Here is a 27173-nt window from a genome sequence, read left to right on the forward strand (position 1 = left end):
GAGGGTGAGGTTGAGGGGTGTGTAGTGGGATGCTGCCCATCGGCGGGGACTCTGAGGGGATGTGGCTCTGGGCTCTTCCCCTCGCTCACACCGCGTCTGCTTCTCCGCCTCCTCGTTCCCCCTCGTTTTTCCAGTGACCCCCTGCTGGACCGCCCGCCTCGTAGGCAGCCTGCAGCCCTTCAGCTCCCTCCAAATGTCTGGTTTAAAACATGTAGGTGGTTGGCAGCTTGGGGTTGTTAGCGTACAAATGCTGCGAAATGATTTCAGAGTTTGTGCACTTTCCGTTTGCTTCTTGATAAGAGAATTTGACAGAGTTGAGTCTCCTTGTGGAGAAGTTCCTTGCCGTACGTTTGATGATGCTGCTGCTTAATTGCAGAGCTGCAATGTAGAATGAAAACATTGTGCTGGTGTTAGAGAACGGCACAGCCCCTCTATTTCTGTGTGTCAAGACAGTACAAATATTTTTAAGACTGGTATATTGCGTATGTCAGCAGTCTTCTTGTAAAAGGTTAGTGTACTGAAGAAAAAGCCATCCTTCTTTCTGAAATATACATGTTAGTTTCTTATTGTCACTTTTGCTCCTTTATTGCAAACGTTAAAGCATTGCTTATATAGCTTCTGCTCTGTTTACTCAGCTGAATTGAATCTGCTCTGAAGCAGTGGCCCTTTTCAGACTGTACGTGTTAAACTGCCTTTGTTTTTTAATGCAGACACTTAAAACAATGGGTTGTGATCAAAAAAAGGAAAAGTTATGAGGTAAAATAATTAAGGGGAATAATTTAAAAATAAACTACCAGATTCCATATTTTTGTTTGTACTAGTATAAATAAGAATTAGAAGAGTATATAGCAAAGCGTGAGTTCCACAAGTGTTTTGTTTTGCAAGACGTCTTAACTTTCCCACTTTTTTCTAAATGCACGTAGGAAAGGTTTCACTTCACATTTTGCTAAATCAGTGAAATGAGAGCAGAAATTCTCCAGCTAATGCTTTAGAAATAAGAGTTCAGGTTAGAAACACAGCAGTAATCTTTTTGTTACACACAAGAATAGAAATAGTTTCATATTATTTGAAACCAAAAGCAGTCCCACCCCCAGCTCCCCAAAACTCAATATGAAACTGAGAGACTGTGGCGTTATCCCCTGTTGAATGGTCAATCTTAACTAAAGCTAACTGATGTATGCAGGGAAATAATTCTTCACTACCACTGAGGCATGACCGGTTTAACCAAGCAACTGTGTGTTGCAACTAAATGCTTGGTTTTCTGCACTGCTGTGTAATGATGTCTTAGCATTTGGCTCCTAAGCAAACTGAAATGGTCAGTACAGAGTGGAGTGGGCCATAGGGGGCCTTGCCTTTTTTTTTTTTTCTTTTAGAGAAAAGGATATAGGGAAACGGGTTGTACTGTTTTTATGAAATCATTTGAGTTGCAACTACATTGCAAGAAAACAAGAAGAGGTTGTATCTGCTGAGAGGAAAATTGTTTTTAGAAAATTAAATTGGCACTGTATCTTTTAATTAGTTGGATCATTGCTGGGTTGTGTAAAGCATATGTTTCTCAGAGACAATTATGATGATTTACATGCTTACCATAACATGATTGTAGAAAGGTTTTTTGTAGTGAATTCAACAAGTGGGAGTACAAAAGTTTTTCTTCATAAATTGTTGTTTTTATTTTTTAGTATAAAACTTTTATTTACATCCTGAGAATAGTAGAATGCAGGTTATATTTTGGATTTTCTTCAGGTTTGTGAGTGTTGTAAACACTGCTCACGTTTTAGCTATCAAATGGCACGTAGCCATCAAGGTTTCATAGCAACATTATCAAGAGTTGTTGCAACTCTGGTCAGTACTGTGCTGTCTCTTTTAGTCCTAGAAATGGACAGAAAAAAATCCCATGCCTTCAATAAAGGAAACATACAACTTGTAGTCCTAAAATATTTTAATTTGAAGGAAATCCTAAGACCATTGTACAAGTCACAGTTGTTTAGAAGAATTGTGTGGAATCATGAGGTGCTTTTGTTGAGAGCCATGATTTCTTGAAATTCTTGTGCTTCATCTTTGAGAAACAGTTGAATTTTGAATTTTTTACACTTAAGTATCAAGTATTCTGCCTAAACCTAGTGCTTTAAATGATTATTTGTATCAGTTGTTTAGTGTCCTCTTTAATTTGCTAGAAAACAAATGTGCTCCTCAGTAAGATGCGAATGCCTCACTCATAAGCAAGGCCTGACTTAGTGAATGCAATCAGTTCATTGCCTAATAAGTTGCAAAGCCAAGATGAAAGGAAAAAGTTTGACAACGTATAGTTAGATTTTAAGAGATATAATCTCCTTACAGATTATATCTAGAGCCTATCTATCTATTTAGAGATTATATCTGGAGCCACAGAATAAAAAGGCTGATGTATTTGGTCTAGCAAGTAATTTTTAACAAAGAAATTTCTGTTCTAGTTTTTGGCCCTTCTGAATATTTTGCATAGGATGCTTCCAGGGATTGCCACATGAAATTAGAGAGTAAAGTACAGGAGGCGAACTAATTAGCAGTCATTCAGCCAGGCTGTGCAACCAAGGAACAGCAAAGACAGTAATGAGCACTCAGCTCCGCAGTTCTGAGAGAGTGCGTCAAGGCACTGCTAGGTTTGCGGGGACTTCTGAGCTCATATGGCTGCGTGCTGTGGCAGTGTGATAACAGCTTTACTGTAGTCTCCGAATATTGTTGCGTATTCTGTAGGCAGTAAGCATATAATCCATCTCTGCAAAACTAGTTAGCTAGAAAGAATAAAGAATCTTGGGGGAGAAAAAAGTCTTTGGGAGAGTTAGAAAGGTGTTCTGGTATTGTTACTTTTTAATACAGTATAGCAGAATTTTGCTGTGTGAAAAGGCAAAAATATATATTTTTTCCATTCCTCGGGTAATTAAGATGCTGTGTTTCATGTATGTAGTTTCAGAGAGCCTTATGCATCAGTGTGAATGACAACGGTTACATAAACAGTACTAATAAGCAATAATGCTCTTCTCTAGTAGCTCTGCAACTTTAATACACTTGTAAAAAAAAAAATTAATCTTGGTGGTTTTATAACAAGTTTTAAACTGTCAGTTAAAATTTACCAAAAACATGCATAATATTGCCAGTTTCTCAACAAAGTGTAGAAATGTGTGCTAAAAATAGAAGTTCTGACTGTTAGCAGAACTGTCCTCTAAGGAACTGAAGATTAGAAATTACGTGTCACAAGAAAATACTTTTGGACCCTTTCAAAAATAACTTTCTCAAAAGTGAAAGTCATTGTATTCTTGTTTTAAATGAACTTTGTTTAATCATTCATCCTAAATTTTCAGTTTTGAGTTTGAGTCCTGTAGTCTCTCTTTGCATCTTTCAGGAGATAGAGAATCCACATCTTCCTCTTACAGTTTATACCAATATTTAATTACGATTACCTTAACATATTTCCCATGTAGTTTTTATTCAGTTTATTGGCTCTTTTTATCTTTCTCTACAAAAGCAGTCATTCTGGACACGGTAAGTCCTTTCAGTGTACTGAAGAAAACTGAAACGTGGCATAATTACAGTTCTCAGATCCCTCTCTAAGAACCTTTCCAACCTTGTAATAATTACCATGGAGCTTTATAATGTACTGTTTCTTGTTTTCCTTTGTAATGTTTTAAAATAGGGACACCCAAAATGTGTTACAGTGTTGGCTAGGTCAGTACTGTATAGATCTACAGTCCCTCTGCAAGCTGACGTTGTCACTGTTTATACAACCACAGATGATGCCTGCTCTTCTTGTTGTACATTTACATGGAGTTTTATTTGCAGTCTGATTTTTGCTAACTTCTTGATATATATTTTTTTTACAATGATTGTTCCAGTGATTACTTTTTCAGGGTAACTTTTGTAGGTATGACATACATTCCTTGCATGGTGCAGCTGTATCAAAGCATATCTTGTAACAGTGTACGTGGTTTGTAGAATATACATTACTTTTCTTCTGTTAGGATTTACCATTCCTGCTCCAGTTTTGTTTTGTTATTTGTACAACTTTATTTGAGATTTCATATTTTCTGTCTTTGATTCAAAAAAAAAAAGTAAAAGGCATTAGTCTGTACAGTAAGCCTTTTTTCATCTGTAGGTCACAAAGTTCAGATCAAATTCTCATTATTACAGCCCTATTCAGATGTAGGTTTCTGGTAGTAGCACTAAATATACTTTGAAATTATGGTGCATTCCCAAAGCTTGTGCTTTTCTTTGCTGTCACTTGAGTTACAGTGTCAGATGCAATAGCGCTGTAGATTAAATAGGATATCTCCTTCACAGTTAGAGCTCATGCCAAATTCTTTCCTAACTAGCTATTTCAAAATAGACCACTTCCTTAATCAAGGATGTGTGAGTAACAGAGATCTAAAAATCGGCTAATAATCTTGTGTGCTTAAGCCAATTTTGTTGTTGTTGTTTTTAATGTTTTTGAAATTTCATTGGTTGGTGCTGTTTGGTTTGCTTAATTATTCCTGTATACTACCCCGCACTACTCTGAGTTGTAGTCAGTGGATGACAGCCAGAATGGCTGTCGCTGCTAGAAGTATGTTCTGAAAATTTAAACTGTGATTTACACTGAAACAGCTGTTGTAATGTTCGTCCTTATAGTTTTCTTATTAATATATTTTGATATTCAGTTGATGCTATATTGTATAGCATCAATCATAGAGCATGTACTTTAAATATTTTAAGCAAATATTTTGAGTTTGTTTGTGCTGTCAGATTTTCTTTACTCAGAAATGTTCTTCGTTATTGTCCTAGTAAGTGCTTTCTTGCTGCAGTTTTGAGGTGCCTTGTTTATGAAATGTAAAAATACACTTTTTGTGTACTGTCTCTAATGCATTTTATATTGAACTACTCTTGGTTTTCAATACAATCTGATAATCAATTTTATTATTAAAAACAATACCTGCTAATTTTGTTTTAAATTTCTTTTACTATAGCTTTTTTGATTTCATTCATAGTTATTAAGCGTCAGTTGGGCCCTTAAATTTTCAACTGAATCATTCTTCGAAGTTGTGGAGGCTTTATTCTTCTTAATCAACGACGAGTCTTTGGGAAGTAAAGAAGAATTGAAAAGTACAGCATACAAAATGTACTGTGAAACCATTCTGTTAATAGCTATGCTGATACAAATCTGGAATAGTTATTGCTTTGTTTTTGAATATAAGTAGTGTGGATTTGCATCAGCATAGGTGATGAGAGCAGTCAAAATTGATTTTCTCTTATAAAGAGAAAATTTGCTTCCTGTGATTTGGCTTGGATTTTTTCAAAGGAATATTTGTGTATTTTTGAGGGATGTTTGCATGCAGTTTGATTTATTGCTAGAAAGTCAAATAATCAACAGCTGAGGCATGCTGTAAATTTTCAACAGGTAGCTTTGACATTTGGAACAAGTTGGAAACAGCCCTCTGAGCAACAGCTATGTTGTTTTTTTAATGGTACAGTGTGCTACTATCCAATATCCCTGTTTTATTTCATGTTAAATGCTGATCTGAATGTGATGTATTCTTTACAGAATTTTACTGATTATAAATCTCTCTTCCTTTTCGGTATTGTTATTTCAATAAACCTACAAGCTTATGCTTTAGTCTGATGTTATTCATTCTTCTGATCTTCAGTATTTTTTAAAATGTAATCATGAATCTGAAATAGTGTGGAACAACTGAAACATCATTATTCTAATTTTCATTTTATAAGGTGCTAGTCTCTATTTGGAAAGAAATAACCGAGAAACAGGCTTTATCGTATGTATGCTCTGAAGCATGAACTTGATCTGTAACCACCAGAGGGAGCAAATTGTATGGTCGGGACTTCACTAAAAATGTCTTTGACAAAAATGACGGACTAGAGATTACTAACAGATTAATTTGCATTCCTCTGTTGTTTTTTTTTCTTTTTGCATTAGGAAAGAATCTGTCTGGGAATGAATGATGAACGTTATATCTTGGATATTAGAAACTTTACATATATATTTCACTTTAGCTTTTTAGTGTTTGTATTTCATAATACAAAAATGTGACGGCAGTCGGTCAACCAGTTAACATATGGGGGGGAGTGGGATTTACTTTTCATTTTAAAACATTAAAAGGCTTTCCTGAATTGTTTTTCATCGTTTACTGAAGACATTGCATGTGTTGGTAGACCACAAATAGAAGAACTTGTAAATCAGATCCTACAGGAAGGTAGTACAATAAAAATACTTATTTACATACTTCCTGCTATTGTGCAGCAAAACTTAAGCAGTCAGCTAGAAGTCTGTTAATTTGTATTTTTACATGCTTACATTGAATAGTCCCATTGAACTCTGTGGCAGTTCCCATGGTTTAAGGTAGAGGTTCCTGCATTTAATTTCCTTGTATTCACTTACCGGCAGTGATACCAGTGCCAGATGATATATGAGGTCTTGTGTGTGAGGAGGGATGCCCCCAAACCTCTGTAAATACTTTCACGCCCTTACATAAGAAATCCATGCTGCTCTTCCTGTCCCCATCACCTCAGCCTCAATTTTGCACCTTCCTAAGCAGTGTCAGTTCAGTAATTGGAGATGACCGGCTGGACATAAGGTCTGTTGCTGTCTACAGAAAGAAGCTGCCACGAAGCATGATATGGCAGAATTGGCTTTTGGAGAAATTTACTGAATGGGTTAGGTTCAAGCAGGATTGAGTTGCACAGACATGCCACTTTGAAGTGGTTTGTATATCACAAATGCAACTGTTGCAGACAAAGAATGATGTATTTCTGTACCCTGCTTCCAGCAGTACTTAAGTACCTAAGTACAGGGGCCAGTAGTGTTTGTTTAGATTGCGAACCCAAGTACTGTTTTAAGGATGTGTTGATTTGGTGCACATTTTTTTTTTGTGGAAAAAGGGCTGCTAATATAGTATTTGAATCTGAGGTTGACAATATAGAATCTAAAGCGTAGACATGTTTCAGTGATACAAATCCTGCTTTATATTTTAAGTGAATGGTTATTTCAGATGCATGAAAGTAATCTGCTAGTTTAGCCCCTTTAAATAGTATATCATTGTTTAGATAGGGAACTAGCAGATTGTAATAAAAGCAGGGCAAGGTTTACAGCGCATACATCTTTTCAGCTAGTGCCTGAAACTGATTGTTCCTGCAGCTCTTTCCCAGACAAGAGTATTTTGTTAGGAGTATAATAATAGACGATAATTGATGACGTGCTGGAGAGGGTAGTTTTTAGACTGCCTGGTTTGTAAAGAAAAGTTTAAAATCGTTTGAACTCAAGTCAAAATCCAGCTGAGGTAGCTTTTCTAAAACTTTCTGATGTTGCATTGAATTTTGAGTCAATATGGCAAGGAAGAGTTGTTCCTATCCTTTTCATACAGTTGTTTTTCAAATGGTGTCTGCCAAACTTATATCTCAGTAAGAGGAATTGAGAACATCTTCCACTGCACTGATTTCTATGCTGTTGTACTTAGACTTGTCTTTTGCCTGTTTAAAACTGATAAAGATGTGTTCATGCTAGAAGTCTAACCCTTGTTATGACTGCATTGAAATGTACCTAAATTTTTTTTTTGACAAATTTATATGGTAGACATGCTCAGTTGTCTTGCAACTGTCTTAAGTGAAAGTCATTTTTAGAAGATAGTGTTCTAACAAAACACTGAATGCTACAAAAAATAGGAGAAAATTTGGAAACAACCCAAATAAGAAGAAAAACTCTAGAAGAGTGGCAAATAAGGTAGCATAACTTTGAAAATGATCAAGCTTACCGTATCTAGAATATATTACTTTCTGCTTTGATTTTTCTTCTAAGACGTTATTTGTTTTCACTGTATTTTATAAGTACACATGACTAAAAATACAGAGGTTATAAAAGGTTGTAGATTTTCTTGGCTTAATTTAAAATGAAAAATTGTGAAAATTCCTAAATAATGGAATTCCTAAATTTTGTGTGACCTTATCCATGTATCATTTCATTTTATAAGCACTTGCTGTATGTACAGTATAATTTTTTTTTTCCCTAATAAAGAAAAATGCAAAGGAGTAACAACTGCCATGCTTATCTGACCATTGGATGCTGTACCTCTTAGGGTAATGAGTTAATTGTTTTAATTTTATTGACAATTTATGGTAGTTTGCTCAATATGAAACTGGACAATATACTCATCTACCCAAGAAGAGTAATTTCTTAAGTGATCACGTGGTGTGATTTGAATATACAGCTGTGCAATAGGTATTCATGCAAGCTTGCAGAGAAGTGTTCACATGGAAGCAATCTCAGGTATGTATCTCAGAAATACGTGCTTGAAGCACAACTCTTCTATGGAATACAAATTCACTGTAAAATATGCAATTATTCAAACAGTCATTAGCATGAAGCCTCTACAGATGCTTATGACTGTGAGATCAGACACATCTCTGCAAATGGACTTCCGTGAGGTGTTATCACTTGTTCAGATATAGTTTGAGGTGCCTGAGTTTATATTACTCCAAGTAATGTGTCATTTTAGTAAAGTAGTTGATATGTCTATTGACTAGAAATGTTTTTCTTCCTTGGAACTTCTTTTCCTCAGATGAGTTTAAAACTCAGAAAAAGCAGGAATGTCAGTAACCATCATTATTATTATGGCTCAAGAGAGTGAGCTAGGGAGCAGTGCAGTGACTGGTGAGCAGGTGAATGGGGCAACGCGGGGCAGCGTTTGCTCAGAGTCCCAACCGGTGCAGAAGCTTAGAAGCCAAAGACCCAATGTGAACATTGCAGAAGGTTTATGTGACTAAGAAAGAAAACGGCTGATGGTTTGGACAAGTGCAAGTAGGGAAATGATAATTCCAGCTCCTTGTGCACAGTGTTAGTCCATGAGCTAGTAAAAGTTTCTCAGGTTTTGAAACTTTGCAGTTACATTAGGTGTTACGGCATCTGATCAGTGCTCAGTAGTGATCAGAAAAGAACGAGTACTATGAATAACTAGGAAAGGAATACGGAACAGAAAAGTATTTTGTTATGCCACTTTATAAACCTGGACTGCTCCACTTTTTTAAAGTGTTGGAGTTCTGCTCTCTACCCCATCTCAACAGCGGAAAACTTCCTTCAAAATTAAGCAATGTACAGAGAAGGGCAGTGAGATGAATTGAAGGGCGTGTTCCTGTATGAGGAATTACCCTTGATTGTGCCCAGTACACACTAACCTGGAAAGGAGATGGCTTAGGAGGGGAAGGAACGTGATGGGTGTCTATAAAATCTTTAACTGAATGCACAAGATGAACAGTGCCCAATTGTTCGCTTCCTCTTCAGACAGAAAGGTTAGGCAGGCTTTGTTACAGGAACTGTCAGGGCCAAGTTTTTACTGACCAAAAGGAGTCAGTCCTTCCCAGGGCGCATTGTTGAGATGAAGAAGGGTATTGTTAGGACTAAAAACTTACACAGATTCAAAAAGGGACTGAATTAATGAATGGAACAAGTCTGTTATAAACTGTTATGCATAAAGGTACTAACTTTTAACAGGTGTGAGAAAAAGACTGATGCTGAAAGAGTACGCAGGGAAAGTTTTGCTTGCTTTGCAGATGTATTATGTTGGCTATACCAGAAATAGAATAGTACCCAGAACTTAGACCTGTAGTCTGACCCATTATGGATTTTATTAACTTTTTTTTTGTGTGTGTGTGTGTGGCTAATCTGCCTTTTACGCTGTATCATAAGACAAATTGCTCTTCTGTTAACTAGAAAATCCAGTCTAGTGTTTATGATTTGCATTTAGTGACATTTCTATACATTGCTGTACGCTTTTGACTACCATATGGAAGAACTAAGGTTTTTTTTTAGAATATATAATTTGTTTCCTTACTGACCTCAGTAAATGAAATTGTTTATATATTTAAGAATATTATCAGATATATAATTGGGGATGGCTGGGGGAAGTATATGAGTAGTTAGTTACTCCCTTGTATTGTCAGTAGTCGATGTAAGTTAGACAACTAGATGTCCTGGTTCTGTTGTAGCTGCAATGTGACCTCATTTTAGTTTCTCCAAGTGCATGTTCACACACGGATTGATCTGTCTTCACAATTCCTCTACTCTTAGAGCAAGTCAGGGATTACAGTGCCCCCTACAGCAACTCTGTGCTTTTTCTTTTATTATTTTTTTAAATTTTGGGTCAAGCTAGGTACAGATACTTGCCACTGTTCTACCTAGAAGCAGGACCAGTAATAAATAGTGGCTCAGAAAAGCTTTTTTTAAGTTTAGTCTTCAGCAATTACTAGTTGACTTTCCCCCACTGCTCAGAGGTTTCCATCCGTTATGCAGCTATTTGTTTCTGTTTCCTGACTAAATCTCTTCCTCTCACTTCCTCTCTAGCTCCTGTGGATTATAAACCCTGTGCCTGAGCACAGAATAACTGGAAATGAACTCCACAGTTTGACTTATGTCTTGTTCTTTCTGTATTGGTGAAGAGGACTGTTGTAGTTACCTTCTTGTTCATTTTTCTGCATGTTTACTATGTCTGGAATTAATATGTAGTAGTAAACAAAGTAATCATCTGATACTATGGTTACTAGGCAGCCCCAAATCCTTCACAGTAGAACTTAGTCTTGACTTTGTGTACTTGACATTTACATGTGACAAACCAGAGAATCTTAATGTCACAGGGATTAACAAGTAATTTAGGAAAACGCCTTCTCAGGTTCTCTTTGCAATCAGTGTAAAGTATCATGTTTTTGTTCATTTTTATGAAAAGGAAGTAAAACCATGTGTAAGTTAATTTAACTATCTCTTGTGTTAGAGAAAGGGTTAATTTGTCCATCAAATTATGAATGAAAAGCAAAACGAATGTTTGGATTCATTCCAGAGCCATCCTAAAGTGTGTGATTCTGATTAGGTTTCTTGCACAGAAATTTGAGGGCAAAAAGAAATACCGTGGCAAAGGATACCCGTACTTACTTGTTCTTGTTAGTTTTTCTGCCTTCTGCCTTTTGTTATCTACAACAAGAGATGTGAAAAGAGAAGTAATAAAGTACAGAAGGAACAAGTATTTTTAGAAAGATAATTTAAAACGGAAAGCAAGTCTCCAGCACATTGATGTCTTCCTAATAGCTAGGTTTTAAAGTAGTACCTGATACAAATATCAGATACTATCCGCATTAGGGTACCAAAATGAACCTTTTAGATTGAAGGTACAGTTATCTAGTTTAATTCCACTGTGAATATCTCTGCCATGCATGGCCCTGTTATAACTCTCTAAGGTTCAGAGAAATTGAATCAGTCCCCAAGATTTTTAAGTATAACAAATTCAGTCAATAACTGAAGGACAGGAATGTGATAGGTTCAAGTGATGGAAATCTGGCTTGAAAAAAATCACTTGAATTACAAACTTGGTTGATAAGGTCCTTGAAATATATTTTCAGAATACTAATAGATTAATATCAGATAATAGCTCAGTAAAAATCAGTGCTACAGCATCAGTAACCGTACATTAACTATATTAAGATTTGGATAAATTTTAGACCTGAAAAAACTGTCAGAAAGTAGATAAAACATTACCATACAGAAATATTCTCAGTGAAATCAATAATCCTGAATATTTTTCAGTAATGTTAAATTTAATCTTAACTTTCTCCTCAGTCATTTGAAAGCAATATGTAATCATTGCTGAGAGCATCTGCTGCTGGCTAACAGCACCTGAACATAATGATGTAGATCTTGTCATGACTTAGTTATGAAAATGCACATTTACTGCTGTTAAAAACCTTCATTAATGCAAAATGCATAAATGTACAAAATAAGGGGTGCATTTACAAAATATAACTGTGTCCTTGGCAGGTATTTTGAAATGAATTTGGAGGTTAAATTAACATTAGTTTGAACTTTAATGTGACAGTAAAAGTGGCTAATGCTGTTAATGGTACTTCCTTTTTTTGTTCTTTGGTACTGAAATGACTTAGTAGTACTCCTGGGCTATTATTGGAATAATCACATGTAAAGTTGTGAAGTGCCCAGATGCTATAAAAATTGTCACCAGATAAACTGGCCAAAATTCTTAGCCCTTCCCGGTAAGGATGTTAACAGCAAAGGTGTATTGAAAGGCATAGTTTCACTGTTACCTGCAAGTTAAATGTTGAAACAGGCAATACGAAGTTACTGAGGTGCACATTGTCTGAATTCATTGTGTTTATGTTGTAATTTAAAGATATGATCTGTAGCTTTGGCCTATTAAATTAATTTTGAACTTTGTAGCCCCAGTATTGAAAGCCATTGTAGTATAGAATCCCGTGAATGTTACATGCCATAGTATTTACTAGGTCACTTTATGCTTTTACAGATTGTACTGTAGGACACATGCTGAAGTTAATAGGACTACACTTTTGTAAGTGTCTAATGGTATTACATGAAGTCAGCTTGCTTGTATACCTACAAAGCAATCCAAAGCTGTGAAGAAATTTGTAGCCTGGAACAAGTTGATTGATTTGTTTCTAAGATGTGTGTGACCACCTTTGATTTACTTCTTTGAAACTTTGGAATCCAAAGCAATATTAAATGTTATCCAGCCCTGTGTTAGGGACAGTTAGTTTGTTGGACGACTCATTTTTCATAGTGTAAGGGTTTTGCTTGAAAATTTATTATTTTTCTTAGCTTTGTCTATCAGAACCTAAAGTCTGAGAGCAGTTGTGTTCAGAGAACAATTTACTGAGGAGGTTGAGGTGGCTGTGATTTCCCCTTCCCTTCTTTAGCATCGCTTGTTGAAGCACATGCTCCCAACATGTGATGGGGGCATAGCTATGCAGCTCTTCCACAGTTGGTTAATTTAAGTGGAGCAGGAAGAGAAACCCAGAAAAGGAAAGACTAATTTAAATTAAGACAACACTGGTGCAAGAACAAATGTCCACGAATGTGTTAAAGCTGACAAAAAAAAAAAAGCTGACTTCTGTGAGCTTAAAATCTCAGAAGAACTCAGAAGGTTTCAGAGCAATATAATGAAAGGGTTTGTGATATATTTGCTTATGATAATAAGGTATTGGATTTAATGACCTGGATATCTCTTCCAGCCTAATGTCTTTTATGAAAGCTTCCATCTATGAGGAAGTTCTTTGAAAATTTTTATGAAAGATTTCAGTTCAAGTCATTTCTCTTGGTTCATGGAGTTCTGCAGTAGTCTGCAGTAGTTAAATCGGCTTTTTCCTCTAGGGGTTCTTTCAGAGACCTCTATGGATTGAGGAGGTTGCTGATTTTTTTTTCTTAACATTTTAAAGAGAATTGTTTGGAGTGAAAGCAACATAATTTTGTAGTAGAGGTGTCCAAGTCCTGAAGGTACTATTTTTGGAGTAAGTCATAAGTAATACGTCATATAGTAAGTTATAGCAAGTGATAGCTTAAAAGAAGGAGGTGAAGTCTGCTTTGGGATCTGAACACCACTGTCGTCATCCTGAAAGATGATACCAAGGATAGCAAGGGATACATCTCTTTTCTAGGGAAAACAAAACAGAACGCAAACTGATTTGCTGGAGTGAAGGGACAGGCTGCTGATGCTGATACATACCTGTTCTCGTCTGTTTTTTTTTTTACTTGAATTATGTTTTCAGAAGGTTTTAAAGAATTTAATGTTTCTCCTCCACTACCTCTAATTCAAGAAAGCAGCCTCCTTCAGGAAGATACTTAGGCACATGCTTATCAGCCATACAAATGTTAGAATACGGTGGTGAATGAGGTGCTTGTGCTTGTGAGGTAGAGAAGTATAAATTTTGTTTGAAAGATGTGTCATTGCTATGGCCAATTAAAATTAAGTGGATGCGTGGCTGTGGTTTGATTGGGGGGGGGGGGCAGGCGGGCTGGGCATAAAGGGGGGGCTGACCTTTCAAATCTTGCAATTTCAAATGTTTCAAAACAAGATTGAATGGCTTTTTCTCTTCCATCAACAAATTTTGACTTACATGGACCTTTCTTCCTTGATGAAAAGGAGAAACTTCTATCCTTTGATGTTAGGCAAACTCATGCATGCTTTATTCTGGGCAGCTGATGAAGGAAGCATTTTCCTGTTGCACCTGTTTCTCAGCCAGTAAATTCTGCTCGATGCAGGTGGTAATGAATCATATATTTTTAAGGTTTATCAGGATTCTCATCGGTTAGCATTTCATGTTCAGAACTGTGGGAAACAGTGTGATGACAATGTTTTTTGCTGCTTTCTAGTTATTTTTTCATAGCTATAACGTTAAGTCAGACAACTTGGTTAATCTGTCAGAATTGGAAATTCATTCTGAATACTGTACACATTTTCTGAGATTACTGATACAGTAAACATCTGCTTCTTTAAATGCTCTGCAGTTAATGCTAGATGGTTTTAAAGTTCTTTGGCTTCAAGGTTATAAATAACAGCAACAGAGTTAAGGCTAATTATGTTTAAAAAATAGACAAGAGCAAAGCATGAGAATAAAACTTCAGTTATCATAGTTATTTAAAACCCTACTGCCGAACTGTTGGCTGAGATCATTATTCTGGTGCAAGACCTAAAACCAAAAGAAGAAAGCTGTATCTTTTTCTGCGGCTTTGTAAAGGTCACTTCTGTGACTGGAATAAAGATCTTTTCCTTTCCAGGATGCACAGATGGCTCATGCATGCTCTAACTCTGGGATGATCTGGACACATTCGCTTCATTGCTGCATGCAGATTAACTGCCGAGAATAGCGGCTGGAATTCTGATATGTGGGAGGTGTGTTGGTCTTGTGCTACGTACCCTGTATTGTTCATTAGGTGTGCTCCACACATCTGATGCATCTAGTAATTCTAACTGGGACAGTAGATATCTGATAACCCAGTGAAAAGGGAAAAAATAAAATTATTTTTGCAAGAAAATCTTCAATTTACAGTACTAATCAGGAAAGTGCAGCTGAAATTTTACTATGCAGAAAAAATATATATATAAATTTTAGAATATAAACAAGAACAAAGGAAGTAGAACAAGCATTAATATATCCTTTTACTTTTAAAAATTCATTCCAGTAAAAAATACGGGTTTGTTTACAATTAGAAACCATTACAATTTGTCCTGATAGGTAAACTATGTTCAGATAAGCCACAAACTTAGCATAGGCTTATGCTATTGGTGCTAGTCAGGAAGATACATTATCAGAAATTTTGAGGGAATTTGTATAAAGGTTCTAGAAGTTAATTAAAAAAAATAAAAAGTTATTTTGAAATTGGGACAATTAGTAAAATACTCCAGCCTTGATCTTCCTTTCTCTTACAATATGCAGGGTTCAAGGAACAAACATTCTAAAATATTTTTGTCTTAAAATGCTTGCAAGAAGAATTTAACTTTGTTTCTGAAGAAGAGATTAAAAACTGTAAACACTTCCAGCTGTTGTGATTTAGGAGTATTAGGTAGTTAAACTTCTGTTTTCAACAACTACTTGCATTTGTTAGAAGATACCACGTACAATATTTCACACATTTAGTATTTCAGATACAATCTTTGTTTTAACTTGTATGTGACAAATTGTATTAAAGTTAATCTCTAGCTTTTTTTTAGTGTCTGAATCCAACTTTCACATTCCTTCATATGCTTATGTAGCAGAGAATTTAGTTCATTATCACAAGAGAATAGTGAAAGCCAGGCAGATGCCCTGACTAATTCAAAAGAGTACCTTATTGCTCATGCAGTTCTAGCAAAGTAAATGAATTTCCCTTAAGTGAAGCAGAAGTTTGTAATATCATATTTTGGACAGCATTGCTACTGATGTCTTAAAATATTGCTTCAACCCCAGGAAACGTTCTTCTGATTATTTTTATTTTTTCTTTTCACTTGATCACAAAATAGTGTTTGTGTTTTCCTTTAATAGTACTGAGTGTCTTTATTTCTGATCCTGGTTTTGATTGTCAGTCCTTTTTGTGTTTGTTAGAATTCATTTGAAATTAAGCATAGCACAGAGAGGGAAAGATACTGAAGACATGGGCTTCAAGATAAGAAGCTGCGAGGTCTCTGCAGGACTATTGCAAAGATAAAGTTAGCATGAGGATACAGTAAAGAGTACTATGAAGGGAAGTTGTCTGTAGAAAGCTCTAAGGCGTTTCAATGAACATTGTTTCCTAATAAATGTTGTTGTATTTATCTGCGTCTCCAATGCTTCCCCCCTGCTCCTGGTTTTCACTTTTGTTAAATTACGCTAAACTTATGGCCTCACTTGTATTTGTCTCCAGCTGAAATACTTTTGAGAAAAATCCTCAAGTGTCTCTGTGTGTTCTGTTTTCCTTCCACATGCAGATATCCCATTTATCTAATTTTTTAGTACTTTGTTTTTCTTTTGATTCTGCATGCCCTCCTTCCTCTTACAGAGGAAATTCAATCTAGGAACAAACTCGGCAATCAAACTAAATTAAAATAACACCGTAAAATTAATTTCTGTTGATATACTTTTGGATGCTTTTACGTTTTCTATTCCGTATGTCCTCAAATTAAGGCTCTCCAGATATAATGCTCTTCTTCACTTTCTCGTTTGTATAAAGTACATACCATTCCTTTCAAATTTCTCTACTTGTTCAATTAATTTTGTTAGTCATGTAGAAGTTCCTAACTTTTTACGAGTTAGTGAAATAACTGTGTTTTTTCTGAAAAAAAAAAGTAAATATCTGTGTGACTTATGTACTGATTTTTAGTATTTTGTTTTGTTTTGTTTTTCCCCAGCAGTATGAAAGTCAATTAGAAAAGGAGCCAACAATGATAGAGGTGGATTCTGTTGTGGCACAGAGAATGAGTTCAGCCAGCTTCATGAGAAAGGTAATAATATATTGATCTGACAATGTAGCCCTTGATTTTTAATTTTGTAATTTGAGATTTTAAAGAGCAAATCTGTGAGAAAGTAGACTAGCCATTAGTTTCACAGATGGATGCTTAGTATTTATTTGATGAATGCTAATTTTCAATCTGTATACACTAGTGCTGAAATTCAGGTAGTGACCTAGATTTAAAAAGCATCTGTTATCAGCCATATTTATGCTGCAAAAGGGATGGAGGTGGATGGTACGGACAGTGCCTTAATTTTAGGTATCCTGCTGTAATTTCGTGATTATGTTAAACTTGTATAAAATGGAACTGCTGCTGAAAGAAGTGGCTTCTCAGCTGCTAATTTCACCATGCCTCACACTCCCTCATGCTGTCAGTTCTGGTCATATGGTCACATCATGGATCAGATAAGGGATTAAAATCATCTGAGCAAATAAAGGAACACCTTTATACGCAGGGAATTGTTGTGAAACTGGTTGTTGCAACCAGTCGAGACAGATCAGCTTCACTTGCTATATCTGGCTCCAAAAAGAAACAGTTGGATTTTTTTTTTTTATGGTAACATACGGAGTGGTGGACACAACATACTCCTGGCACAGTTCCTGGGGCCCCCTGTTTCTTGCCCTGTTTTGTGGTGAGACAGAGACCCCAGTATATGTTTTCACTGAGTGCACCACATAGTGGTCCCATTTATGGCTCCTTCGGAACCTTCTGCAGAGTTTCTGGATGTACTTCTTCCTATGCTTCTTCATTTAATCCTTCCTCTTCTGAGGCCCTACCAAGTTGCGGTCCTCCTGGCTCTCACCATCCACACCAGCAGGAAGAAGAAACTCAGTGAGGCGGAAGAGGGATCCTGACAGTTCTGGGTCCTTCTTCTGATTGCCTGTCTGCTCACGTTTGCAAGCAGACTAACTTCACTGGATATTATCCTTTGGTTCCCTGTATGTCTTCTGGATTTTGGGTACAGTCAGAGGTGTACTACTCATTGTCCCCTCCCAGAGATCTTGATTCTCACATTGCTTGCCTTTTTTTTTTTTTTGGCCATTTGGTGTCTTCTATAATCAGTTGTTTCTTAGTTTTGTGCTTCTTTTTTCACTTTAATCCACAGACTTGATAGTTTGGTTGAAGCTGAAATGTGACCTTAGTGTGACGGGAGATCTCAGTTCAAAATGCTCACTGAACTTTTCTCTGCCTTCAACCCTCAGCCTACATCACAGGCTTGAGCAGGACACAAGTGGAATTCCAGTTTGAACAGCCCTCAGTTTTCTAAGCCCAAATAAGGTAACTTAAAATCCAAATCTCTTAAATTCCGGTTCAGTCATGTATGAGTCAAATTTTCCAAGCTACTCAGGTGGTATTACTTCATTAGGTCTTCAGTCACCTGTGTCTAGGCTGTGGATTTACAATAAGAGCTTTAGTCCTTGTTCTGCACCCCAATAGTGTAAGTCTGCTGTTAATGGGAGGGAGATTTTCGTATCAACTAACTAAAGGCACCTAAAGGTATAATTTTGAAAGCTGTTTAAACTGACGCTAGCTATTTCATATCTAGAAATGATGTGATCCGAATCCTTTAAGAACTTATTCTACCTTTTGAAATTTTACTCAAAGGTATTAGGGCTAGATATTATCATAGTTTAAACAAAATAAAGCTGTTTTCTCCTTCTTTTGTCCTCAAAGGGAAGCTATGGGATAAAACTTTACAGTGCAGTTAAAAGCTAACATTTATATTAAAAACTGCATATGGTATGCTGATTTTTGTAGACTAGAAGACTTCTCTCACACATTCTTTATGGATCAGACTATATATCCCATGAAACATTGTGAGCCCTCATCTGAACTCTCAAAATTTATCATGAAAGATGAAATTCTGAGGCAGAGCAAGAGTCAGCATAGGCAGTGGCACCCACTAGGGAAGTACTGACTTTATTCCATTTAAATAGTTCTGGTTTAGGAAAAATTCTGGGTTCTTCTAAGTGTTTAGCTTTTTAGCTGCTATTATAACTTCCCAGAGAAACCTGAGCTTGTGTAAAATACTTTTGGTGTTGAAAATCTGGGTTGACTGTCTTTTAATAAGCCATCAGATACGAACTTGTCTCTTCATAAAATATGTATATATAAAATATATATCTCTTTCAGATAAAGTCATTTTAAGAATGAGATATCATGATGAATATGTATCACAACCCTACAGGAGTTGTCCTAATAATTATTTACTCTGTGGTTTGTTTCTGCTATGTATATCCAGGTTAAATTTATCAAGATTCAACTTCCTGGAATTGTTTTTTTTTAATGCCCATATTTGCTTGTTTAAGACCCTATTTTAGTTATGTTCTTGTGCAGACACACTGTTGGTAACACTCTCTTTATGATGTTAAATTGAATTTCTTCAGTCTGTCTTTATAATGTTAGATTCTTGCAACTTTTTGAATCTTTTATATTCCTTAGATTCATAAATTAGAGATATTTTTGTAATACATTAAATATTTTCATTGTACTTTTTCTTTATGCCGAGATTAGTGGTGAATTTTTCAGCACTTAAACTTTTATACTGAAGATGGGCGTAATTTAGGAATTACTAGCTTTTTGTAGTCCATTTTTATGGTGACTTTCTAGAGAGCCCCCTGACAACACATATATTTTTTCTTTACTGTTGCCCTGAGAGTCAGGAAAAAAAAAGTTGTGGACTCCTAAATCAAACAGTAAATTCAAATGGAAACGAAGCCTGTGTTATCAACCACTGATATAAACAACTGACACAAATATTAATAATGAGTTATAAACAACTGACACAAAATAAGATTTTTTTCTTATTTACCTAACAAAAACATACAGCACATGAAGTGCTTAACAGAATCAAATATACATCTGTGTCACAAAAAAAAAAAAAGATTAAAAGTAACTGCTTAACTGTATCGAATCTAGAAAAGTCCTTTGTTTTCCGCACTTAGTCAGACCCATTTGCTAAGTGGAAGGTACAAGAAATCCTTTTATAGACACATATTGACTGATTTGCATTAAGAGATATTTCTTTTTTACCTCTGTTAGTATTGGCTTAAATCCTGAATGATTTCGTTATCTAAGTAAATGCTTAATCTCTTGAAAATCCTGCTAAACTCTTGCCTTCACTGAAAGCTCTAATAATTTGTTGTAGTTAATTTTATATTTAAATATATTACCTTTTGGTTCCACTAAATGTTCCTCACTTTTCCTTTTTAATCATGGAGAGATGAATAAATAGCAATTTGATCCCTTCTGTCATGTTATTTTACACCCTTCTGCTGTTTGCTCTTACTAGTTTCTTCTTTAAGCCATACCATTTTTTTTTTTTTAGTTTGCCAGTGCAGTCAATGCAACCGTATGTAAGGTAAAATTAAATAGTTATGGAAGTTTGTGTTTAATCCTGTTTTTCTACCAACATACCAGTGTATTTGAGAAAGCTATAATTTGTGCTGTAATTATTCTTTTGACATATGAAAGACATTTTTGAATTGAACGTAGAATAGTTTATAAAAGGTTGCAGAAGAAAGCACAACTTTAAATCAGTATGTTTTATATTCTTACTGCAAATATGTGAGAAAGCTTAAAAAAATAGTTTTTTCACTGGAAATGTATATCCTTGCTGATACCTATTTTGTATTGCTTTATAGGGAAAAATGGTGTTTGTACCAGCTCTGGAAAATGCTGTCTATTTCTTTTGGAGTCTCTTACTGGGGCTATATTGCAAGGGGATACAATGCAAGCAGTTTAATATATTTTGTCCCTTGCAGAACATTGGCTGCTTCACCAATGGGGGAGAATGTGAGAAAGTGAGGTGAAATCAACAGGGAGGTAGGATGGCTTCCTGTTAAATATAAACAAATCAATGTACTAAAATATAAACAGGAATATGTAAGCAGGGAATGGCTTATGGAAACAAACAAAACAGAGAAGGTGGCAATGAAAGTTCCTCTATGCTACTTCTGTGCTCCTGCAATGTGGTTGATCCAAGAAGTGAAAAAAAATTCTTGACATATCTTTAGTCTTTGTGGTCTGTCCTCATAGTAGTGTTGCATGCTTGTTACCTTTTTACCAGCTAGTTCTCCTGAGTCTTAGGAGACTTAACATGAGATTCCTAAAACAGATTTACAATGATCTCAGTGTTGAGATTATGGCTCTAAAGAGAACATCCCTGAAGCCAGTTACAGAAGTCCAATAAGGACTTTTCTCCTAGTAGAGAACCTGTTGCCCAGTAGGATCTTATCCTATTTTCACATCTGTCATTGGACAATCTTTTGGATGAGTGGATACACGCCCACTCCTTCATCTGTCGATGAAGATAGTCTTCTTGGTATTCATAATCTTTGCTAGAAGGGTATGGAACAGCCAAGTCTTTACAGATGATTGTCCTTATTGCTGCACAGTGAAGATGCACTAAGATGTGATATGAACACCAAGATGTAATGCTGTACCAGAAGCATGGAGCCACTCTCCAAGATATGGGCACTTTCCCTGGAAACTCCATCTCTGTGGCATTTCTGAAGAAATTCTGTATCTCCCGAGGTCTGCAAAGAGGCCATCCAGAGTACTGTTTACCCTTCTGCAAGATCTGTGCATCTAAACATACAGTTACAACAGTTACACTTAGCAAAACATTGCCGTAGTTGCTGTTATAAAAACAAAGGAGCCTACAAAGCTCTCTTCTAAGTAACATAATTGGTAAGGGGTTGAAATCCAAATGTGCATATGGATGGCCTTTGTAAAAAAGGTTAAAGTAGAACACCATCCAGCAAAAGCTTTCACTATGTTGTGCTGACCACATGCAGATTCACAGTTTGCCCTCTTCTGTAGAGGAGTTCCATTAATACATCTGAGGATCTGGAGGTTGAAATGAAAGGAGGACAAGTCTTCAAATACTGGTCTGATGGGCTTGAGTACTGGAACTTCCATAGTCACCGTGCAATGCATCTTTTCAGTACCACAAGAAATATGCCAGTGTTATATGTTGTTAAACTTTATTGTAGGAAGATTAGAACTGCACATTTTCCGCTGACTCTCCACCACTTCAGACTTTTAGGGTTTGGCTCGATAAGATGTTAGACAATCTTGTCTAGGCCCTGCTTTTACTGTGAATGGCTGGACCCGGTGATATCTGAGGTCTCTTCCAACCTGGTCTTTTCTATGATTATACTATAAATTGGCATTCTAATGGCTGTTAATCTTCTTGTAATTAATTACTGGTTATGGTAATTAATTACAAGATTACAATTTTCCTACAGAACATACAGTCAGTGCTTAGAGTGGTCATTTAGGTGATTTGTAGAATATAGAAAATGCATCTTTTCTTTCATGAGAGCTTTAACAGGTTGTTCTATGAAAGCGTTATCTTGCTGCTTCAGGAGAGTAAATTCAGGTGTTTCAAGAACAGCAAGCAGCATTTTCAAACAACTGTAGAACGCATATCCTAGCTAACATGTATGATAATGATGCAACCGACTTGCATGGTGAATACAACCGTTATGTATGAGTACTCATACTGAACCTCAAGCTTGCAGTTTCAGTACCTGTAAGTCTTGCTTAAGCCTCCTTCCTCTTGGTAGGAGGCTGGGGGCAGAAGTCCACATCTACTCTTGCACTGAGAATTTTTAAAACCTGGAGCTACTTTATATATAGATACTTTGTAATTATTCATTTATAAGCAGAGGAAATTTTTTTTGAATGTTTAGTGGCAAGTGGCTTGTCAGAATGTACGTCTTGTTTATTGAAGTTGTATACATGTAATTGCAGGGAATGATCAAAATGTGTAAATGCAAACTAGCGGAATGTATGTGCTTGTGCTATACCTCCTAAAATATCACTGGAATAGAAATTAAAAATAGCAATATTTTGTTATTGCCCTTTAACTTGGTGTTTTAAAAAAATGCTGCTGCTGATTGAAATAAAAGACTGCTAACTGGGCACTTGTGTCCGGTCAGATAAGGCCTTATCAGCTCAAGAAGCTAATGTTCCTATGAGCATTCAGAATGTAGAAGTAATAAATTATTGAGGAAGGATGCCACATTACTTTCTGGCTTATACATACACGACAGTGGTGTTACAGTTACAAAACAAATATTTCTGGGGGATGTGCTAGTCATCAAAACTTTAATGAAAACAATTTCAGCGTCTGAACTAAATTTTGCACTGCTGGCAGAAATGAGGACTATTCGATGCAGATAATGAATCTGGATCACGGGAAGCAAAGACAAAACTTCATTTTATGTATGAACAAATCCTCAGAACTGCTATTTATAATCTCTTGAGAATTTTACTGAAAAACCTAAGCAAAATGTAGCTGGCAGTCCTTGGAGTTATTAGAGCTTCATAAAGGTCAGGTGGTAGTTACTGTTTTGTAATTGCATGGGGAAAAATTGAGATTTCAAGGAAAAGAGATCTAGATGGAATTTAGTTTTGCCATTTTAAGGTTAAGGACAAAACTTTGTGGATTGAAGCACTGATGTCATATATATGTTACCTAATTTCCTAATTTTATAGGAATGAGATTGAGGGGCCTACTTAGTTTCTGGAGGTCTGTGTCTTGTTTCAAGTGTGTACATTTTTAGTCAACTAATTATCAATTAAAAAATATATTACCTTCTGCTGCCATGGCTATCATAATAGCCTGAGACCTCACGCTAATAGCCTTTTCCCACAAGTCAAGTGGTGTCCTAATTGATTTCTCCTGTTGAAAGGATTATGTATCACTTTTTTTTTTGAATGAGAACAGAATGAATTCAGTATAGTTCTTAGAGCTGTGCACTAGATACAAGGCTGCTGAAGTGTACACTGTTGAGCAGTTGTTGTGGGTGCAATTAGTTCTACAGTGCCTTCCTGCATGATTTCCTCCCTCCCCACCCCTAAACCCTTTTTTTTTTTGTGGTAGTGTCAGTGTTCCTGAAGCTTATTATAGTGTCGCAGAAGTAGGGGCATGAGGGAGTAGAGAAGTTCTTACATCTCCAGCCCCTACACAGGGATGGTGGAAGACAGATTAGGACCAGTTTGTGTGTGCTTGTTTTTTAAATAATACACAGTGTAGTCTTCTTACTCAAAACTAGTTTTATTTTTTAAAAATAAATTGAATGCATAGCACTCACAAAGATTCCATTGTTTTGGACATTTTGCATTTAGGAGCACCATTTTTCTTTATGGCATAAAAAACACATTTTGGTTCTAATAGTAAGAACAGTGTATTTCTAATGTACACCACTAAAGCCCTTTTAAATAATACATTGAAACTGTTCAGTGTACATTTTCTGTAGTCATGGTGAAGCTGTAGTGTCAGAAAAAAATCAGACTAAGTAATAAATTAAAAACAAACAGCATGTAGTGGATCTTTTTACAGTTGATCTAATGTCTTAAAAATAGTCAAATAAAAATACCCTAATAAATGTAAATTTGCAGTATTAACTAACTGAATAATCCCCCCGCCCATTATAATTCCAGTGTTAAGTATTAGTTAAACTTTTATATATCAAATGCCTATGGGATAACTTTAGTAATACTCCAAAAAAGAAAAGTCTATACTGCTGCATTATCAATAAAGATGACAAGTTAGCTGACAAAGATTTTACAGAAAAGTTTGCTACAGGCATCTGCTGTTATTTCAAGTCATGGTCTATTACAAGACTGTACATTCATAGTTATCAGAGGTAGTTAGAGCACTGAGGACTTTGATATATAGCATTGAAACAAAATGAAACCTGCAGAAGGAAGTCTATTTCTCTCTCAAATGGGTAACAATGCTGAATAAAAAGCATGGCATCTTATGAGGTGGAAAATCTCTACTTAACACTACTCTCAGACCTGGGGAAATATTCATTAAGAGACAGAGAGGTGAGGAAAAAAAAATTTGCACTTAGAGGAAGTAAGAATTGACCACACAATGCCTATTTCAAAGTTGATTCTCTAGAATAAAACAGAGAGGGTCAGCTCTTTTATTCACCCTCCTATCCCCCTCTTGACTTGCACGTATATGCTACAAAAGCCCACAACAAAAATTGGGATTTATGCAAAAACAAAACAAGTGAAACAGGATTTCTTCTCCTCCACAATAAATAGGGTTTGTAGCACTTCATCACTCAGCTCCAGGAAGAAAGAGCACAACCATCCTTCCTCCATTCTGAACATTATGGTAAGGCCCCCTCTCCTGTGATACAGCATTCATCTTAACGTTGGTAACATATCTTAATTGCCCCTACTTTGAAAGCAGTAAGATTCACAATACTTCAGTTTCATTAGGTGGTACACACTTGTAAGTGCTGCCACTAAGACAGATGAGAAGGTGGTAAAAGAACAAATAAAATAAAAAAAAAGCCTTAAGCCCACATACTATAGAGGTATTTTGAAGTAGTAAGCGTCTTGTCATCCATACCTCCTCCCACATTCAACCACAGGAGAGGCAGGTGTTTTTTTAAAAAAAATCTCCAATAATATCTTTACCACCATTTTCATCGAAGACTTGGATGAGTGGAGCTTTCTACCCTCAGACTATCCCCTCCACAGGAGATAGTGTAATTTCATAAAGTTAAGTAATTAGCACCTTAATTGTGATAAAGCAGTTCATTCTGAAATACATTTTGATCCACCCGTCTAGAAGAGTAAGTCTCTGCATTTTCTTCTGGAACTCCCAAATAGCAGAATAAGAAGTTACCCCTGTATTACCTGAGAATTTTCCTCCGTTGTAAGCCTGACACAGAACTGGATTTCTATAAGCATTTACCTGTGGTTTTTTTTGCACAATTGATATTGTCAATACAATTGGAGGATGCTTTCTGTTGGTTATTAATGTGTGTGCACTTACATGGAAGAATCACAGCCACTGTAGTAGTTCTGGTACAGTACAAGTTCAGCTGAAACTTTCTCTTTACTTCAATTACTCAATACCACACTGCTGGGCAGTAGTTCACATCTACATTCTGTGAACCCTAACACATCCCTTTGGTACTCTGGATACAGACACCCTGAAGAAAAGCCCCTTCATTTGCTATAGGCTCTTCCCTTTCTACCCTTCTCCCTCAGGCTATACCCAATTAAGTGTACAAACCAGCAGCACAAAGTAATGAGTAGAAAATTCCCTGAGTTAGTATGAAAGAGTTACTTTAAACATAAAAAGGATAGGGAAGAAAAAAAGGAAAAACGTAGTGTCTATCCTGTGAGGTACAAAACTTAAACTATCCAAAAATACCACTTAACTCAAATGCCTTAGTCTAAAGCAAATGTCCAATACAAGTGCTGAAAAAGGGGCAAGAGTACGGAGTTATCTAAGTTAGATTTGTTTCTTCCTGTGGTCCCCACGTATCTGGAGAAGTCTGGCATTCTATGGATTCTTAAGTTTCAGTAACTTTAACGTAAATGTTAATACTGTATGGTGGTATTACACAAACATCTTCAAAATAATACTGCATATCTCCTTCATTAAAACGTAAGTCTGTAGTTAGTCCACAGCCATTTTTCTTTTGGCTGATATTTCAAAGATGTGCATTCGAAGCACAGAGTATTCTGAGTGCCTGAGTAAGAAGTTATTACTCCCAGGTATATGCATTCTTTCAGATGTTCTGTGTGCTTATTTTTTGCAGTCTCTACTTGAGCTACGGTACTGATTGCCAATCCAGTTGCTTTTTTTCTGGAAAGACATTTTAAATTCAATTTGTTGCCCTCAAACTTATTTGAGGTTAAACAAAACAAACAAAAAAAACAATTCCCCACAATGCAACTTCCTGCCCCAAATAAACAAGCACAAAATAATTTTTGTACTTATCACCTCTCAAAGCAGGGAGTAACACAGGAATATCGTCCATTCACCTGGTAACTCCTGTTGTAGGAGACGCTTATGCATGGCTTCACTTCTAGCGGAACAGCTAGTGACATAGCAGCACCGGTCTGTCCATGGCCTCGAGCCTGAACACTAGACTGTAAGGCAGCAGGGCAAGTCTGAAGCGGGTAAGATGCCGTGTGATTAGCTGATAGTATCTGTTGACAGTTCTGCTGTTCTGATGTCTGATGGTGATAGTGTAACGAAGGTTGATGAGCTTGGAGATACTGGGGTATGTGCTGCTGAACGCTGGCCTGCTGGGGAGTTGGAGCTGGGGACTGAAATACAGTATGCTGAGCAGACTGAGCATGTTGTCCTTTTTGCTTGTTTGCTTCCTTCACATCGTTATCATGCGCACTGAAACAAATTCAGGAGACAGAATACATTAAAATGGATATAAAAGTCATTTTAATTCCTTTGGATTAATTTAAGAGCACTAACAAATGATGCAGAAAGCATCCAAAGCTTTTAAAAACAATTTTAAAAAAAGAAAATCATTTTAGCATAACCAATAAAAACTCATAGTTTTAAAATTTGTTTCTTTTCAGGATTTTACCTAATTTTGTAGCTTTAAATGAGTTTTT

At 36.2% G+C, this 27173-nt stretch overlaps 1 protein-coding gene and 1 long non-coding RNA gene across 4 annotated transcripts in view; one reads left to right on the forward strand and one right to left on the reverse strand.

Moving 5' to 3' along the window:
* On the forward strand, positions 1-24503 carry LOC308196847. Of its 2 annotated transcripts, XR_013952435.1 has the most exons (5): positions 1-211; positions 14579-14693; positions 16665-16757; positions 17872-20591; positions 21164-24503. It is a non-coding gene; the product is annotated as an uncharacterized lncRNA (long non-coding RNA). The 2 variants fall into 2 exon arrangements; XR_013952434.1 differs by having other exon boundaries at positions 17872-24503.
* Positions 23815-27173, reverse strand: part of CCNJ (cyclin J) — a 9431-nt gene continuing 6072 nt past the window's right edge. For both annotated transcript variants that reach the window (XM_080596520.1, XM_080596519.1), the window contains exon 5: positions 23815-26946. In XM_080596520.1, coding sequence (XP_080452646.1) covers positions 26535-26946 — 412 coding nt within the window. In that variant the 3' untranslated portion in view covers positions 23815-26534. The remainder of the gene's footprint in view (positions 26947-27173) is intronic.

Source organism: Anser brachyrhynchus, assembly GCF_964034855.1.
Source record: "Anser brachyrhynchus genome assembly, chromosome: 6".
Lineage (NCBI taxonomy): Eukaryota > Metazoa > Chordata > Aves > Anseriformes > Anatidae > Anser > Anser brachyrhynchus.